This window comes from Thalassophryne amazonica, chromosome 13 (genome assembly GCF_902500255.1).
Source record: "Thalassophryne amazonica chromosome 13, fThaAma1.1, whole genome shotgun sequence".
Taxonomy (NCBI): domain Eukaryota; kingdom Metazoa; phylum Chordata; class Actinopteri; order Batrachoidiformes; family Batrachoididae; genus Thalassophryne; species Thalassophryne amazonica.
Window position 1 is genome coordinate 1,730,136 of NC_047115.1, and position 18,800 is coordinate 1,748,935.

The following is an 18,800-nucleotide window of genomic DNA, read 5'->3' on the forward strand; positions in this document are numbered from 1 at the left end:
TCTTTGTGGTCATGTTGTGAGGAGGAGGAGCAGCAGGAGGAGGAGGAGGCCGAGCAGATTCCTGGATGGAGGTGTGAAGGAGGCGCGGCTGGACGTGGGCTTTGCTGAGCCAGCGCCTTCTGCTCCACAGACAGTATACAGACCGTCACCTCACCTGAGTCCGTCGCAGCTTGTGGAAACAAAATGTGACTAAAGTTCTGGAGTCTTTGTGTGTCTGAAGCTCGTTTCTGATGAGCTTTTGTTGATCTGGACGCTGAAGGAGATTTCTGTCGTGTTCTTAAATTTCTCTCTTCATGCCACTTTGGACTGGTGTGTTCTGATCCAGTCACCATGGAGCTCCACTGCACCGGTCTGCTCTCCCCTGCCTCGGATTATGTCGCACCGCTGTCCCCGTCCTCTGGCGGCCCCGGTGCATCTCACGGCTCTGGCCGGGGGGCCAGTCCCAGCCTCAGCCCCGTTCGAGGGTCCAGTCCTGGCCCCGGCTTCTCGGGTCAGGCTGCCTTCAACTACAACCAGCTGGAGGGACGTTTTAAGCAACTTCAAGGTAAAACAGGAGCAAATGTTTAGATCAATGAAAGTCTCAGAGTTCCTCGCTGGGTTTTGCTCCTTCACAGGACGTCCCGTGCAGGAGTCCTTCTACCAGCTTTACTGCATGTATGCACAAACATGGGGAGGTGATGGTTTAGTGGTTAAGCATTGGACTTGAGACCAGAGGATCCTTGGTTCAAATCCCAGCCTGACTGGAAAATCACTTAAGGGCCCTTTTGGGCAAGGTCTTTAATCCCCTAGCTGCTCTCAGTGTGTACTGAGCCTCTTGTATGGCAGCACCCTCACATCGGGGTGAATGTGAGGCATTATTGTAAAGCGCTTTGAGCATATGGTGTAGATGGAAAAGAGCTATGTAACGCTACCCTTCGTCGCCATTTACCATTTTTACATCCGGAAGACAAACACAACATGTTGTTGTTTAGCTTTTTGCTGCTCCTATTTTCTCCGGGTCGGCACAGTGGATCCACAACAGATCCACTTTGGGATTTGACAAGTTTTATGCCGAATGACCGTCCTGACACAACTCCAGTTGTACACGGAGAAACACACACATACACACACAGAGCCCCTGGTCTTCCCAAACAGTCTCCCAGCCAAGTACTAACCAGGACCGGCTCTGCTTCAGGTCTGAGACCTGGCAGGATCGGATGAATTCATTCATTCATTCATTCATTCTTGCATTAATTTTCTATACCTGGGTGGTTACGTCGTGTGTGCTCTTACAGTCAGGGTGAGAAGCTTGAATAGTAGAGCTGCCGCTTCTTCACATTGAAAAGACCCAGCTGAGGTGGTTCAGGCATCTGGTTCAGGGTCAAAATGGCGGCGCCATAGCGGCCACACCCTTTGCCATGGAGAAAAGCTTCTAACTTTTGGTCAGTATCATCTGTGGATGCTGTGAAAGAAATTTGAAGGGCATTGGACAAAATCCCTAGGAGGAGTTCGTTCAAATACAACATGTGGAAATCACGATAAAATGAGAAGAAAATTAAAATGGCTGACTTCCTGTTTGGAGTAGACCAATGGTGCAAGAGACTTTTTTGTACGTCTATGCAAGTCACACGTGTACCAATTTTCATCTCCCTACTCCAAAAAAAACCCTATGGGGAGGGGTTTTTGAAATTTGCAAGGTGGCGCTATTGAGGCATTTTGCCCCGCCCATGGGTGACGCCCCTATAAATTGTAAGAGGCTGTCATGCTCGACCTGTGTATCAATTTTCATGATGATATAACAAAATTAAAGCCGTCAAAAGGAAGAACATAATTTCATGGTGAAGGGTTGATATCCGGCACGCCACCACATGGACGCCGTTACTCATAGCTTCACAGTGATCATCGCCTATGTTCACCAACTGTTCTCCATGTTTTATAAGTGGAATGAAGTTGATGGGGTTAACTATGTGACATCGGTACCTGTTAAAGTTTAATGTTCCATTGCAAAGGGTCCAAATGGCGGCGCCATAGCGGCCACAGCCTTTGCCATAGAGAAAAGCTTTCGATAAGTTTTGATCTGGATAGTCTTGGGATGATCCCCCCGGTGGTCTCCCTGGAGAGGTCTTCCAGGCACGTCCAACTGGGAGGAGGCCTTGGGGAAAAGACCCAGGACACATTAAAGATGCTACAGGTTCCTCGGCTGACTGGTAGCATTAACAGGACGACCCGAAGAGACTGAATCTGACAACTTCATGAACCTTCTGAATGTTTTTCCAGCTGTGTATCGGTCTGATGTGTTGATTGGTCTTTAGGTGGTGACATCACTGACTGGGTGAATTTTGCTTTCCTTTCAGTCTTGAACTTTAGCCAAAGTTGTTCATGTTTCTTCAGCAGCTGCTCGTGGGACAACGATACTGAAGTCACAGTGATGAAGAGGGCTTGGAAGTTTAAGGCCCAACAGGGAATGCTTTGGGATCCCCGAGCGGGACCTGGACCTGGGGTGGATCACATCTGGGCTGTTTTGCTAACATGAGCAGTGCAGGATGGAGCTTAGACAACAAATCTGTCAGAGCCATAAAATGTATTTAAAGTGTTTAGTCAAAGTTCTCTGGATTTTTTTTTTTTTTCATTGGTTTGGAGAAGCAGCAAAGAGGCCATGAGGACAGAGACAGAGTCTGTGACAGGTTACTCTGAAGGTGTCAACCTGGGATCAGAGATCCAGGTCGACACAAAGGTTGCACCAGCAAGACCACTGATTCCCAAAATGTGGGTCACGGCTCACCAAGGTGCTGCAGAGGTACTGCAGGTGGACCAAGAGAGGTCATTAAGAATTCTAATCCAATCACATTTTTTCCGCAAATCTGAGTGGTTAATCGTGTCAGATTTCAGACCATATAATATCGGGTGTAAGGTTGCAAAATATTTGACCGTTTCACATTTAATGTATTTAATGTATTACTCCATGCCCTGACTGGCCGCACGCTGCTATGCAGATGTCAATAAAAGTGCTGTTAGCTAAGAGCGAGAGAAAGTCGTGTGCTGCCGCCGAAATGGGTGAATTTAAGATACCATACGAAAGTTTTGATGTGGATTCTGATACAGAATTACCATTTCACATTTGATGGATTTGCACATTTGATGGATTACTCCGCACCCTGACCGCTGTTGGAGCGACGCTGCCTCGACGGTAAGCCTCGCCGACGGAATTACCTTCAGAAAAATAAACCGTGCAAACGATAGAATTTGATTAGAATGGGAATAACCCCCTTGTGTCTGATGATTTGTGGATATTCATACTGGATTACAGTCACAAATATCCTACTGTAATCCAGCATAAACATCTGCAAATCATCAGACACAACAGGGTTATTCCCTAATTAGAAAAAAAGTCTTGAAAATTTTGTAATGAGGTCTAAAGTTACCAACAAAACATCTGTTTTAAAAAAGAAATCAGCAGTAACAAAGCAAAGTCACGGGTTTGAACATAGTTCAACAGAATATACGTGAAAATACTTCATCTTATTAGTCTCAGGTTTCAGTCAGAATTGTGGTTAAAGGTTTTGGGTGAACATAGATGATTTTCATGTTTGAAAGTGGACCCTGCCCAGAGGAAAATTTTACTGCTCAAAGTTTAATCTTCAACAGCTTGGGAGACAAAAATTTGATTCTCACATCATCCTCGTTTTAGTTTCTGTTTTACCTCTGAGAGTTATTCTAGAGCTCGATGAGGTCTCTTGGAGACTTCAAAGGAGGCTGATCTAAGATTTGTGTCTTTCTGTTCTGGAGGGGAAAAGTGAGAGATGGAAAAACATAAATCGTAGTCTCATTTCGGTTTCACATAGACCTTGTCATTGTCTAGGAGAAATAAAAGAAACATGTTTGAGATCTCATTTATAAGTTACGTTTGGGACAGGCTGGTCTGGAGGATGAGTAGAACAGAGTATCATCAGCATAACCTCCAAACAAACCTCCATCAGCTGTTTGCTTTTAATCCCATGCCTATATACCATATTTTTTCATCATTTTTTTAATGGCAAAAAAGCACTGAGAGGGCTCCAAGAACCGCTTCATCCCAGTGCTTTTTTAAAAAGGAAAAGTGTTCCTTGTGGGATTTGTTTCAATGAAAACAATAAACAGCTAATGACTAACTTATCCTGCACAGTGATTAAAAGTACTCACCCTTAGCAGGAACATAGCATCTGTCCAGTCTGCAATCACAGATCAGTTTTTGTTTTTTGGTCTCTATTGTGATAGATTTTTGTAACTAATCATGTGGTTGCAGACAGACATGGCGAAATAACCTTACAACTGATTGATTGCCTGAACAGGTCATCCAGTGATGTTGCAGTGTTTTTCTCCAAAGTTTAGAGAATTTCAACTTAAAAGGTGGAGTGCTCTGAAAAAAGATGCCAGGATCTCTTTTAGAAAAAAGAAACTTGGTCTAAAAAACTCTACACGAGGCCTTAGACGTCTTCTAGTGATCAATATTCTACTCAAACAGTTTATTAAACAGGAAGGAAATATTTCTGTCCCCATCCATCTGTGGAAGGTCAGGAAGTTTTATTGATGGGTTTTTACTCATTACGAGATTTAATATCAAGGCTTTTTTAAAGTGGCGTTTAAAACGGACTGTGAGCTGAATTTAGATGACGGCTAATGGAGCCGGTTTGAGTGCAGCCTCATTGATGTGCTGATGCTCCGGAACCTTCAGCTTCTCAAAGTAGCTGATGAGTTTTAACAGCAGGATTCCTGAAGCGACCCAAAGTGATTTAAAGCAAACGTTACTTTCCCACTCTGTTTTCCCATCATCCCTCTCTCTGTTGTCCTGAGCTAGCCAATCAGGGGGCGTCTTGTGGTTTGGGGGTGATTAGAGGAGGGGCCTGTCTGCGATGTCATCCCTCTCTCTTTGTCTCTCTCCTGCCTCTAAAGTGTGTTTTGGCGCTCCTCTCGTCCTCCTCTCCTCCTCTTTCTTCCTCTCCTGCAGCTCATTAATGTTTGATGAGCTTCTGCAGAGTATCTATCCTGAAGTGGATCGTCCTCTTCTTCCTTTCTTCCTCTCACTCTGTCCTCTTAGCAGATTAAAGGATGCACCTCTCTCCTCATCCTCTGCTCTTCATCATTTGAACATATTGAAGGTTTGTCTGATTACAGTCTGAGTTTTGTTCAGTCAGAAGGATGTTTCAGATGTTTCCATGGTCCTTCAAAGTCTTCCTTTGAGCCCCGTTCTTACTTATGTTCTGTAAGCTCACGGTTTGAAATAAAGCCAGAATTTTGGGAGAGTGATACTGGTACCAATATGAGGGAGTACAGAATTTATGATACCAGTGTATCTGCTGATATATACAGAAAACCAGTGATTACTATCATTCCGTTATCCAACCCAACCAGCCTGGGTTTGATAACTGTCTTTACTCAGATTGGTAGTTACCATGTCACATTGCTCAGAACTTCTCATCTTTTCTGGCCCCACCTACCTGGCAGCATAGCGACCACTTGTCTCTTGTCGCTGTAAAATGTCCACTCTGATTGAAAAAGAAGGCTAGCTGGTCACTTTGTGAGTAATGTGACCAGGGGGTGATGGGGTCCCAGCCATGCTTCACAACATATACAGTGCATTCGGTGCTTCCTCTGCTGGACAGATAATGTGATGACACCATTTCCAACAATTTTTTTTTATTGTTTGTTCTGTAAAAGGTTTTCATATCATCAAAAATAGCTCATATCATCCACAGGTCTTGCGAAGTACTGTTAAGGTAGTAAAAAAGTGCAGAAAAAAAGATTAGTACCAAATTAAAGTTCAGAATCTGAGGATTAAAAAATGTAAAAAAAAAAAAATTTTTTTGATGAGGGATTCTCAAGAAATTGCATTTGAAAATTATGCTTATTTTCATCCAAATAATGCGGTTTTGAGGTTTTTGCAAAGGCACAGTATTGTAAATGTTGGACCAAAATAGCATTTAAGACATGAAAGTGGATGTTTCAAGGACAACTTAGTGTAAATATTCTCCTTTTTGACTGGATTTAGTTCAGAGGAGTTACATACCTCCTTAAGCCTATCTACCACATCAGGGTACCAATCACAGACAGGTTTTTTTATTTATTTATATATTTCATATAGTATTAATTCTGAAATATGAAAAGAAACAAGAACAAACATCTAACAGCTAATGAAAAATCAATCATGAGCTTATGGACCCCTTTAAACTTTAAACTTTTCAGAGCAAGCTCCTGCTGCATAGGACCACTTGGTCTTTTGGCTAGCTGGGCTGGACAACTCATCGTCTTGTCTCTCAAGGTTGAGACAAACCTTGAGGAATGACCCTCCGCCATCAATGCCAACCTTGACAAAATATCTGGTCAGGGGATGGCAACCTCTAATTTGGCAGAGATGGGCAATAAGACCAATAAGGTTGTTAAAATAGACAACAGTTCTATTGACCTTTCTGCCTCCAGCCCTCTCCTCCTTTAATGAGGAATCCATTTCACATGTCCCCAAAGTGAAATACTGCTCTAGGGACTTGTCTGCTGCTCTGAGCGTGTCCATAGCTCCAGGTTCAAAGAAATCTCGCCCTTTCCAAGATCGAATCTTCTTTGCAGTTTGCTCAGTTTGCTTCTGTGACATACTGTTCAAAGTCATCAAATGCTGGAGCTCTGAAGCTGGAACACTTTCATCCTGAAAAAGGGATTTTCTGGCTCAGGACGGACCAGGTATGGGGATATTTGTTGGCAAGACGCTAAGTAGAGGCAGTAGAGACCAGTAGAGGCAAGCTTTTGCTTGCCTCTACTGGTGGTTGGCTCTCACTGCGGTATTGTATCACTTCCTGTTCCGGAGCACAGCGGTGTTTTTCTGTATCTGTTAGCTGTTTAATCTGCGCAGTTAGATTGATCTAGTTATCTAGATTACGATTTGTTTCCCAGTGTAATCTTTACGTGCCTTAACTAAAGCACTCCTTCTGCTGAATCACCTCTAAATTATTTACACATTATTCACTTTGCGTGTTTTTAGGAATCCGCTAGCTTAGCGTAGCTACTAGCTCTTAGCCGGTTTAGCATGGCGGCTTCTCCTGTCTCTCCCGCACTTTTCTGCTCTGGGTGTGAAATGTTTAGTTATTCCTCGGCCTCCTTTAGCAGTAACGGTACTTGTAATAAGTGTAGCTTATTCGTAGCTTTGGAGGCCAGGCTGGGCGAATTGGAGACTCGGCTCCGCACCGTGGAAAATTCTACAGCTAGCCAGGCCCCTGTAGTCGGTGCTGACCAAGGTAGCTTAGCCGCCGTTAGTTACCCCCTGGCAGATCCCGAGCAGCCGGGAAAGCAGGCTGACTGGGTGACTGTGAGGAGGAAGCGTAGCCCTAAACAGAAGCCCCGTGTACACCGCCAACCCGTTCACATCTCTAACCGTTTTTCCCCACTCGACGACACACCCGCCGAGGATCAAACTCTGGTTATTGGCCACTCTGTTTTGCGAAATGTGAAGTTAGCGACACCAGCAACCATAGTCAATTGTCTTCCGCGGGCCAGAGCAGGCGACATTGAAGGAAATTTGAAACTGCTGGCTAAGGCTAAGCGTAAATTTGGTAAGATTGTAATTCACGTCGGCAGTAATGACACCCGGTTACGCCAATCGGAGGTCACTAAAATTAACATTAAATCGGTGTGTAACTTTGCAAAAACAATGTCGGACTCTGTAGTTTTCTCTGGGCCCCTCCCCAATCAGACCGGGAGTGACATGTTTAGCCGCATGTTCTCCTTGAATTGCTGGCTGTCTGAGTGGTGTCCAAAAAATGAGGTGGGCTTCATAGATAATTGGCAAAGCTTCTGGGGAAAACCTGGTCTTGTTAGGAGAGACGGCATCCATCCCACTTTGGATGGAGCAGCTCTCATTTCTAGAAATCTGGCCAATTTTCTTAAATCCTCCAAACCGTGACTATCCAGGGTTGGGACCAGGAAGCAGAGTTGTAGTCTTACACACCTCTCTGCAGCTTCTCTCCCCCTGCCATCCCCTCATTACCCCATCCCCGTAGAGACGGTGCCTGCTCCCAGACTACCAATAACCAGCAAAAATCTATTTAAGCATAAAAATTAAAAAAGAAAAAATAATATAGCACCTTCAACTGCACCACAGACTAAAACAGTTAAATGTGGTCTATTAAACATTAGGTCTCTCTCTTCTAAGTCCCTGTTGGTAAATGATATAATAATTGATCAACATATTGATTTATTCTGCCTTACAGAAACCTGGTTACAGCAGGATGAATATGTTAGTTTAAATGAGTCAACACCCCCGAGTCACACTAACTGTCAGAATGCTCGTAGCACGGGCTGGGGCGGAGGATTAGCAGCAATCTTCCATTCCAGCTTATTAATTAATCAAAAACCCAGACAGAGCTTTAATTCATTTGAAAGCTTGACTCTTAGTCTTGTCCATCCAAATTGGAAGTCCCAAAAACCAGTTTTATTTGTTATTATCTATCGTCCACCTGGTCGTTACTGTGAGTTTCTCTGTGAATTTTCAGACCTTTTGTCTGACTTAGTGCTTAGCTCAGATAAGATAATTATAGTGGGCGATTTTAACATCCACACAGATGCTGAGAATGACAGCCTCAACACTGCATTTAATCTATTATTAGACTCTATTGGCTTTGCTCAAAAAGTAAATGAGTCCACCCACCACTTTAATCATATCTTAGATCTTGTTCTGACTTATGGTATGGAAATAGAAGACTTAACAGTATTCCCTGAAAACTCCCTTCTGCTCTGATCATTTCTTAATAACATTTACATTTACTCTGATGGACTACCCAGCAGTGGGGAATAAGTTTCATTACACTAGAAGTCTTTCAGAAAGCGCTGTAACTAGGTTTAAGGATATGATTCCTTCTTTATGTTCTCTAATGCCATATACCAACACAGTGCAGAGTAGCTACCTAAACTCTGTAAGTGAGATAGAGTATCTCGTCAATAGTTTTACATCCTCATTGAAGACAACTTTGGATGCTGTAGCTCCTCTAAAAAAGAGAGCTTTAAATCAGAAGTGCCTGACTCCGTGGTATAACTCACAAACTCGTAGCTTAAAGCAGATAACCCGTAAGTTGGAGAGGAAATGGCGTCTCACTAATTTAGAAGATCTTCACTTAGCCTGGAAAAAGAGTCTGTTGCTCTATAAAAAAAGCCCTCCGTAAAGCTAGGACATCTTTCTACTCATCACTAATTGAAGAAAATAAGAACAACCCCAGGTTTCTTTTCAGCACTGTAGCCAGGCTGACAAAGAGTCAGAGCTCTATTGAGCTGAGTATTCCATTAACTTTAACTAGTAATGACTTCATGACTTTCTTTGCTAACAAAATTTTAACTATTAGAGAAAAATTACTCATAACCATCCCAAAGACGTATCGTTATCTTTGGCTGCTTTCAGTGATGCCGGTATTTGGTTAGACTCTTTCTCTCCGATTGTTCTGTCTGAGTTATTTTCATTAGTTACTTCATCCAAACCATCAACATGTTTATTAGACCCCATTCCTGCCAGGCTGCTCAAGGAAGCCCTACCATTATTTAATGCTTCGATCTTAAATATGATCAATCTATCTTTGTTAGTTGGCTATGTACCACAGGCTTTTAAGGTGGCAGTAATTAAACCATTACTTAAAAAGCCATCACTTGACCCAGCTATCTTAGCTAATTATAGGCCAATCTCCAACCTTCCTTTTCTCTCAAAAATTCTTGAAAGGGTAGTTGTAAAACAGCTAACTGATCATCTGCAGAGGAATGGTCTATTTGAAGAGTTTCAGTCAGGTTTTAGAATTCATCATAGTACAGAAACAGCATTAGTGAAGGTTACAAATGATCTTCTTATGGCCTCGGACAGTGGACTCATCTCTGTGCTTGTTCTGTTAGACCTCAGTGCTGCTTTTGATACTGTTGACCATAAAATTTTATTACAGAGATTAGAGCATGCCATAGGTATTAAAGGCACTGCGCTGCGGTGGTTTGAATCATATTTGTCTAATAGATTACAATTTGTTCATGTAAATGGGGAATCTTCTTCACAGACTAAAGTTAATTATGGAGTTCCACAAGGTTCTGTGCTAGGACCAATTTTATTCACTTTATACATGCTTCCCTTAGGCAGTATTATTAGACAGTATTGCTTAAATTTTCATTGTTACGCAGAAGGTACCCAGCTTTATCTATCCATGAAGCCAGAGGACACACACCAATTAGCTAAACTGCAGGATTGTCTTACAGACATAAAGACATGGATGACCTCTAATTTCCTGCTTTTAAACTCAGATAAAACTGAAGTTATTGTACTTGGCCCCACAAATCTTAGAAACATGGTGTCTAACCAGATCCTTACCCTGGATGGCATTACCCTGACCTCTAATAATACTGTGAGAAATCTTGGAGTCATTTTTGATCAGGATATGTCATTCAAAGCGCATATTAAACAAATATGTAGGACTGCTTTTTTGCATTTACGCAATATCTCTAAAATCAAAAAGGTCTTGTCTCAGAGTGATGCTGAAAAACTAATTCATGCATTTATTTCCTCTAGGCTGGACTATTGTAATTCATTATTATCAGGTTGTCCTAAAAGTTCCCTAAAAAGCCTTCAGTTAATTCAAAATGCTGCAGCTAGAGTACTGACGGGGACTAGAAGGAGAGAGCATATCTCACCCATATTGGCCTCTCTTCATTGGCTTCCTGTTAATTCTAGAATAGAATTTAAAATTCTTCTTCTTACTTATAAGGTTTTGAATAATCAGGTCCCATCTTATCTTAGGGACCTCATAGTACCATATCACCCCAATAGAGCGCTTCGCTCTCAGACTGCAGGCTTACTTGTAGTTTCTAGGGTTTGTAAGAGTAGAATGGGAGGCAGAGCCTTCAGCTTTCAGGCTCCTCTCCTGTGGAACCAGCTCCCAATTCAGATCAGGGAGACAGACACCCTCTCTACTTTTAAGATTAGGCTTAAAACTTTCCTTTTTGCTAAAGCTTATAGTTAGGGCTGGATCAGGTGACCCTGAACCATCCCTTAGTTATGCTGCTATAGATGTAGACTGCTGGGGGGTTCCCATGATGCACTGTTTCTTTCTCTTTTTGCTCTGTATGCACCACTCTGCATTTAATCATTAGTGATCGATCTCTGCTCCCCTCCACAGCATGTCTTTTTCCTGGTTCTCTCCCTCAGCCCCAACCAGTCCCAGCAGAAGACTGCCCCTCCCTGAGCCTGGTTCTGCTGGAGGTTTCTTCCTGTTAAAAGGGAGTTTTTCCTTCCCACTGTAGCCAAGTGCTTGCTCACAGGGGGTCGTTTTGACCGTTGGGGTTTTACATAATTATTGTATGGCCTTGCCTTACAATATAAAGCGCCTTGGGGCAACTGTTTGTTGTGATTTGGCGCTATATAAAAAAATTGATTGATTGATTGATTGAAGAGTCTTTAGGTGCAGCATCTATTTTTTGCCTAATGAGAGCAGAAGCAGCCATTTCTGCACCTCTTGGATCTTGAAGCATGACATCTTACAGATTCTCCCTCCTATCAGAAATACCACAAGGTTGTGGATGTTGGATTCCTTTGCCAATCACCTGCCTACAGCATTTGCAGATTTTGACTGACTTAGGTGTGGCTAACCTTTTAGGACCTGGCAAAAGTGGCCTTCCAACAGGAAAAGACCCTTGCTTGGTTTTGCCACCAAATTTATGGACTTCTTGACCAGGATTCGCTCTAGCAGTCATGCAGATACTGCATGGACACCTCTGCAAATCTTTAGGTTCAGTGACTCCTCCAAACGTTCTTGTCAGGACTGGAAAGTTCAAAGTTGAAAAATCAACTGGATCATCCAGAACAGCAGGCTTTCCCTTGTCTATATCCAAGAGGATGTTTCTGCAGCGGGTACAGATGCCATTTCGCAACTTTTGATCACTTGGATCAAAATCTTCCATGAAATATTTTGTACTCTGTCAAGAACAATGCCAATGATAGCAGTCATGGATGAGCCTTTCTTAAAGCAGACAAGGCAAACAAAAGATCTATTGACATCATGAGTTTTTGCTGGAGGCATGTTGAGTTCAGCTAAAGTCACTATTTATCTCACCTTCACAAAAAAGAACCAATTGCTTTTGAAAGAGCTGATAACAATTTCTTTTTGGATATACCAAATGCTTTTGAAACAGTTGATCACACCCCTAAAATCATAATTTTCATGCATTAAATGCCAATGATTCCAAAATTTGCAATACTGCGCTTTTGCAAAGACCTCAAAATCACGTTATTTAGGTGAAAATAAGCATAATTTTCAAAATGCAATTTCTTGAGAATCCCTCATCAAAAAATTTATTGTTTTACTTTTTTTGATCCTCAGACAATGAACTTTAATTTCAGTCAATCAATCAATTTTATTTATATAGCGCCAAATCACAACAAACAGTTGCCCCAAGGCGCTTTATATTGTAAGGCAAGGCCATACAATAATTACGTAAAAACCCCAACGGTCAAAACGACCCCCTGTGAGCAAGCACTTGGCGACAGTGGGAAGGAAAAACTCCCTTTTAACAGGAAGAAACCTCCAGCAGAACCAGGCTCAGGGAGGGGCAGTCTTCTGCTGGGACTGGTTGGGGCTGAGGGAGAGAACCAGGAAAAAGACATGCTGTGGAAGAGAGCAGAGATCAATCACTAATGATTAAATGCAGAGTGGTGCATACAGAGCAAAAAGAGAAAGAAACACTCAGTGCATGATGGGAACCCCCCAGCAGTCTAAGTCTATAGCAGCAAAACTAAGGGATGGTTCAGGGTCACCTGATCCAACCCTAACTTTAAGCTTTAGCAAAAAGGAAAGTTTTAAGCCTAATCTTAAAAGTAGAGAGGGTGTCTGTCTCCCTGATCCAAATTGGGAGCTGGTTCCACAGGAGAGGAGCCTGAAAGCTGAAGGCTCTGCCTCCCATTCAACTCTTACAAACCCTAGGAATTACAAGTAAGCCTGCAGTCTGAGAGCGAAGCGCTCTGTTGGGGTGATATGGTACTATGAGGTCCCTAAGATAAGATGGGACCTGATTATTCAAAACCTTATAAGTAAGAAGAAGAATTTTAAATTCTATTCTAGAATTAACAGGAAGCCAATGAAGAGAGGCCAATATGGGTGAGATATGCTCTCTCCTTCTAGTCCCCGTCAGTACTCTAGCTGCAGCATTTTGAATTAACTGAAGGCTTTTCAGGGAACTTTTAGGACAACCTGATAATAATGAATTACAATAGTCCAGCCTAGAGGAAATAAATGCATGAATTACTTTTTCAGCATCACTCTGAGACAAGACCTTTCTAATTTTAGAGATATTGCGTAAATGCAAAAAAACAGTCCTACATATTTGTTTAATATGGGCTTTGAATGACATATCCTGATCAAAAATGACTCCAAGATTTCTCACAGTATTACTAGAGGTCAGGGTAATGCCATTCAGAGTAAGGATTTGGTTAGACAAGATTTGTGGGTCCAAGTACAATAACTTCAGTTTTATCTGAGTTTAAAAGCAGGAAATTAGAGGTCATCCATGTCTTTATGTCTGTAAGACAATCCTGCAGTTTAGCTAATTGGTGTGTGTCCTCTGGCTTCATGGATAGATAAAGCTGGGTATCATCTGCGTAACAATGAAAATTTAAGCAATGCCGTCTAATAATACTGCCTAAGGGAAGCATGTATAAAGTGAATAAAATTGGTCCTAGCACAGAACCTTGTGGAACTCCATAATTAACCTTAGTCTGTGAAGAAGATAACCCATTTACATGAACAAATTGTAATCTATTAGATAAATATGATTCAAACCACCGCAGCACAGTGCCTTTAATACCTATGGCATGCTCTAATCTCTAATAAAATTTTATGGTCAACAGTATCAAAAGCAGCACTGAGGTCTAACAGAACAAGCACAGAGATGAGTCCACTGTCCGAGGCCATAAGAAGATCATTTGTAACCTTCACTAATGCTGTGAAACCTTTCTCACTCCTTGTGTCTGACTGTAATCAGGACAGTTAAATGCACAGGACAAATTTTATTGTACATATGTACAATGACAATAAAGGCTCTTCTTCTTCTTCTTCTTCTTCTTGGAAAACCTAACAGGTTTATTCTTGTGTTTTGTGGACGTGGTCTTGTTTTAACGACGGTGTGATCGTGAAGATGTTGGAAACCGGTCACTGGTCGTCCTTTGCAGTGGAGCTTGTGACGTTGCTGTGCGTGCTGTGAGGTTTTTTCCATTCACCCAGGTTGTGTTACGGTTATTTTGAATCAGATCATGTGTGCGAGTCATCAAACCCCGAGCTCGAGCACATTCACGGACCGCTGAGATCCATGGATGGCAGTATGTGTAGGCTGTAACCTTCTGGATGCATTCCCACTTGCTGTTCTCCCATTCTCATGGCTTTTTTTAGAAACTTTTTCATTGTCTCTTCGTCTTCGGATCTTCCTCTTTTGAACTCATCCTCTTGTTCTGCCCTTGGGGTTTTTATTTGATCTTATTCTTTTCACTCCTCTCTTTACTTTCCTGTCAACACAACACTCCGATCATCCTTTGCTCCATGAAATCTCTTCCTTTTCCGGTTATTGTCCCAACGTTCCAACTCTCACCTTCATCTTATTCATCTTTTCCTGCTTCTCGTGGACTGGCTTCTTTAGCCGTGTTCACCTTTGACCCAGAGCCCTCACACAGAGCCCTTCTGCACGCCGGCAGGATGCATCCCAGTGTTTGAAAGGATCCCTTTAGGGACTAAACTGTTGCTTTTTATTCCTGGAAATTGTCATTAGCAGATTTCAATCAAATCATGTTTCCAGATAAAGTGGAGAGCCGTGTTTGATTATGAAACCGTCCTGAATGTTTCTGATCCAATTGTGGATTCATGTTTCCTCTGGAACATTTGGAAGAATGTGACGTTTTCCAGACATTAGTGAGGCGGAGCGTCACTGACATGCACGGATAATAGACTGTATTGTTTGACATTTGAGTGAAGACGCCAATGTGGAGATCAAGTGTGTGTGTGTGTGTGTGTGTGTGTGTTGGACTTCATTTACATTTGTCATGAAGAAATATAAGCATTAATGATACTGTGTGGGAAACCTGTCTGGAGGAGGCAGTTCTCAAAAACTGTGAAAGAAGGAGACTAGTGAGTAGGGATGATGGGTATTGATAAGATTTTATCTATCGATGCCATTATCGATTCTGCTTATCGATCCGATTCCTTATCGATTCCCTTATCGATACCTCGTGAATTTTGTACTAAAAATAGGCTTTACAGGTTTTCTATGTATTTCATTGAGTCTTAAAGTAAATAAATATGAAATTGGTCACTGTATCCTGGATCTCTGGACATAAATAAAAATAAACAAAACGGTGTTTCACTTTGAAGTTATTAATTCTGACTGAATTCTATCGTTCTAACTTGACTCGTCAGAGAGCCGTGCAACGTTTGGAGCTGTGTGAACAGAACGGAGGACGATTTTCATTTCTTTCTCGCAACGAGACAGGAGTCTCAGTTAGTAACTTTAATCCACATAAAAGTGACTCACGACTCATGAAAGTGGGATGAAAGTGGTGAAAAACAAAAAAAGATGAAACCCAAAATTACCCCCAACACCACCTGCACGAAAATGTTTCAATTCTAGAAGCTCTGAAATACAATCTGGGACTATTCCAGACAATAAACTGGAGTGAGTGCAGCATCCATTTAGTGAGAAAAAAAAAAAAAAAAAAAAAAAAAAACTTTCCTTATTCAAATTCATTCCAGTAGTATTCTGCTCTTACTAGGATTCAGCAGTTTTCTAGTTTGGCAGAAAGTTCTGGAGGAAATCACTGAAGAAATTAACAAACTGAAAATATGGTTTGACCGAAACAAACTGTCATTAAACTTAAATAAGACAGGGATGAAATGGAGGTGTGAGAGTCACTAGGTGTTCACAGGAAACATTATGTATTTCTGTTATTTATTTATTTATGTTCATTGTTAGTTGCTATTATATATTTTCTGTTGTGTTTCTATTTGGGTTCTTTTGGTCTCTTTCTCTAAAATTGTATATAATAATCATTAGATTATTAATATATAAACAAAAATAAATTTAAGAAATATTACAATTTGAAAACAAATGCACCCGAATGTGATGACGGCTGCAACTGCTAAATGCTAACTTTTAACATTGAAAATGCCATAGACATGCGAACATGTTAGCATCGCTCCCGTTTTTAAGTTATAAAATACATCTGTCAGCTGTTTCAGGTCGGTTTAACATAGAAAAGGTAAATAATACTCACAGACGTATGCTCTTTGGGGTTTTAGCGGGGGAAAATTAAACGAAAGAAAGAAAGAATAAACGAAGCAATAGATCGAAGCATTGCTTCAGTCTTCGAACCACTGCTTCGATTGGTTCAAGGTTCAAAGCAAAGCCACGCTGCAGAAAAGTTGATTAAGGACCTGCTGCAGGGTCTGTAATCAATGTAGAGAAATGATCATTTTCCTGACAAACACCCGCCAAAACAACGGCCACTCTGAAGGACCGATAACAGAATCGTTAAGCACAAAGCTTATTGATGTTGGTGGATCGAATAATTTCTTAACGATACCCAAAAGGAACTGGTTCTCGATACCCATCCCTACTAGTGAGGGAAGCCACCAAGACATCCAGACAACTCTGAAAGAGTTATGGGCTTCTCTGGCTGTGTTTTAATTAGATCTGCAGACAAGACCAACTTTTGACATTTGCATCACCAGTTTTACCAAAGAAGGATTTTATACAAGAAAACGCATCAGATCTTGGCTTCGGCCTCCCATGTGCCTTCTGGCAAACTGTAGCCAAGATTTCATGTTTTTATTTTAAGAAAGTCCTTCTATTTGTCCTTAAAGGGGTCATTTTAGAAAAGGTCAAGGTTACTGGGATCAGAGGTCATATTTCCACCTGGTGTGAAGTTGTGTTTCTGCTTCCTTTTTCAGACACCAGCCGAAAACCGGGATTATCAGCTGGTGTCGGAAAAAGGAAGTACAAAGATCGATAAGTAGGAAAAGAATGAAGGACACAGAAAGAAATGAGGGGAATGGAAAGAATGATTCAGGAACAAAGGAGAAAAAGGAATAATGAAGGAAAGGAAGAAAATGGGAGGAGAGGCAAAAGGCAGGAAAAAGGGATGAAGGAAAGGAAACGGTTGTATTGTTGTTGTTGAAAGATTGTGCTGTAATTAAAATGCTGCTGAGTGTTTTGAGGCTGTTTGCTTTCAAGACTTTATTTCTTTTGGAACATTAAGATCATTTCAGCAGTGTTTGATTGACTACCTCAGAGTTCAAAGGTCATCACAGAGAGCGTTCTAAGGGTTCGGCGTGTTTGCTTGCCGTGAAGTTTCAAACGTCTGTGAGCTAAGGAAGAGTTTCTCATCATAAATCTAAATGAAAACAGAGTTTCAGATCCATTGTTTGGCTCCACGTTGATGCGTTAAACATTAATGTGGCCTTTAAACACTCATAACGCGGTCGAGCTGTTTGATTGCACAATGCCGCAGATAAGATCACGTCCTCACGGACACGCCCACTCTCAAACCATCTGTTTGTGATTTAACACCACAGAAAATCCACATGCCCTCCGCTGACTTCTGACCGCTGTCCAAACAGGGGTGGATCTCCACATTTTTGGTTGGTGGGGCTGGGGGGCTTTAATTCATCGCAATTGGGCAATCCGCTCATTCATGGAATGACAGCGTAATATTGTTACTGATGAAAAAATAATAATAATAATAATAATTTTTATACCATAGTAAGCAACTCTTTCTATCATGCATGCCAACATAAAAAAGTCAAATTTACAAAGCAAAATATTAATTTTTAATGTAAACAGTGATTTTTCACATTATGAACCCTTTAATAATGATTTGTTTGATCCAAGATCATTTCATTTTCAAATCTCCCCAATTAACATTAAAATCTGTATTAAAAACCTCATTAAATCAAACATTGTTAGGCTCCTTTAAACCTGTAAGAGCTCAGTGCGGCTCTTAATTAGGTTGTCAAACTTAAAAACATGCGCTTAATTTTCTTTTCTTTTCTTTTTTTTTGATGGATTTTCACATTTGATGGATTACTTCGCGCGTTGGGGTGATGTTGCCTCATGGTAAGCCTCCCTGACCGAATTACCTACAGAAAAATAAACCGTGCAAATGATGGGAATAACCCCCCTGTGTCTGATGAGTGGCGGACGTTCATGCTGGATTACGGTCGCAAATATCCAGCATGATATCCAGGCCACCCTTCTCCGTCTCACTCTGTCCTCTGCATCTTCTCCCATCTAAAATTTCTCACCAGCGTTTGTCTGATTGTCTGAGGAAAAGTAGAAAAGCTGTTTGGAAAATCAGAACTTTCTTAATCAAAGTGGTGGAATTCCTTATTTGCTGTATATTGTTGATTTTTAAAATGTGTACTTGGTGGGCTATGAAATGCACTCACTTCTGAGATTTGAAGTGTTTCATTCTTTTATGATTTCAAATGTTAAGATTAAAAGAAATCTGACTTCATTAAACAATTGTCAAAATGATTCCCTGTGCTGTGACAAGAATAAAATAAAAATATAAAACAACTTCATTGATTCCATGGGGAATCAGGTGTCGCACCAGCGGGCCTCAGGTCCCATAGAGCACATTTACAGAGGTAAACGTGCACACGTTTAGCTCCAAATTTAAGCACAACATGTACGTCGAATGACGTTTCCCCCTATTCAGTGGTGAAAATACGCAAGTTACTATAGAAGTTCTTTCTGACCCATATAATAACATTAACTAGCCCGTTAGCCTCTGCTTGCTGTGT

General features: G+C 41.4%; 1 protein-coding gene across 1 annotated transcript in view; it reads left to right on the plus strand.

Annotated features, from left to right (window-relative positions):
• The first annotated feature begins 259 nt into the window (after positions 1 to 259).
• Positions 260 to 18,800, plus strand: part of sptbn1 (spectrin, beta, non-erythrocytic 1) — a 163,659-nt gene continuing 145,118 nt past the window's right edge. Inside the window, 1 exon segment of the mRNA XM_034184540.1 lies at positions 260 to 544. Coding sequence (XP_034040431.1) covers positions 331 to 544 — 214 coding nt within the window. The 5' untranslated portion in view covers positions 260 to 330.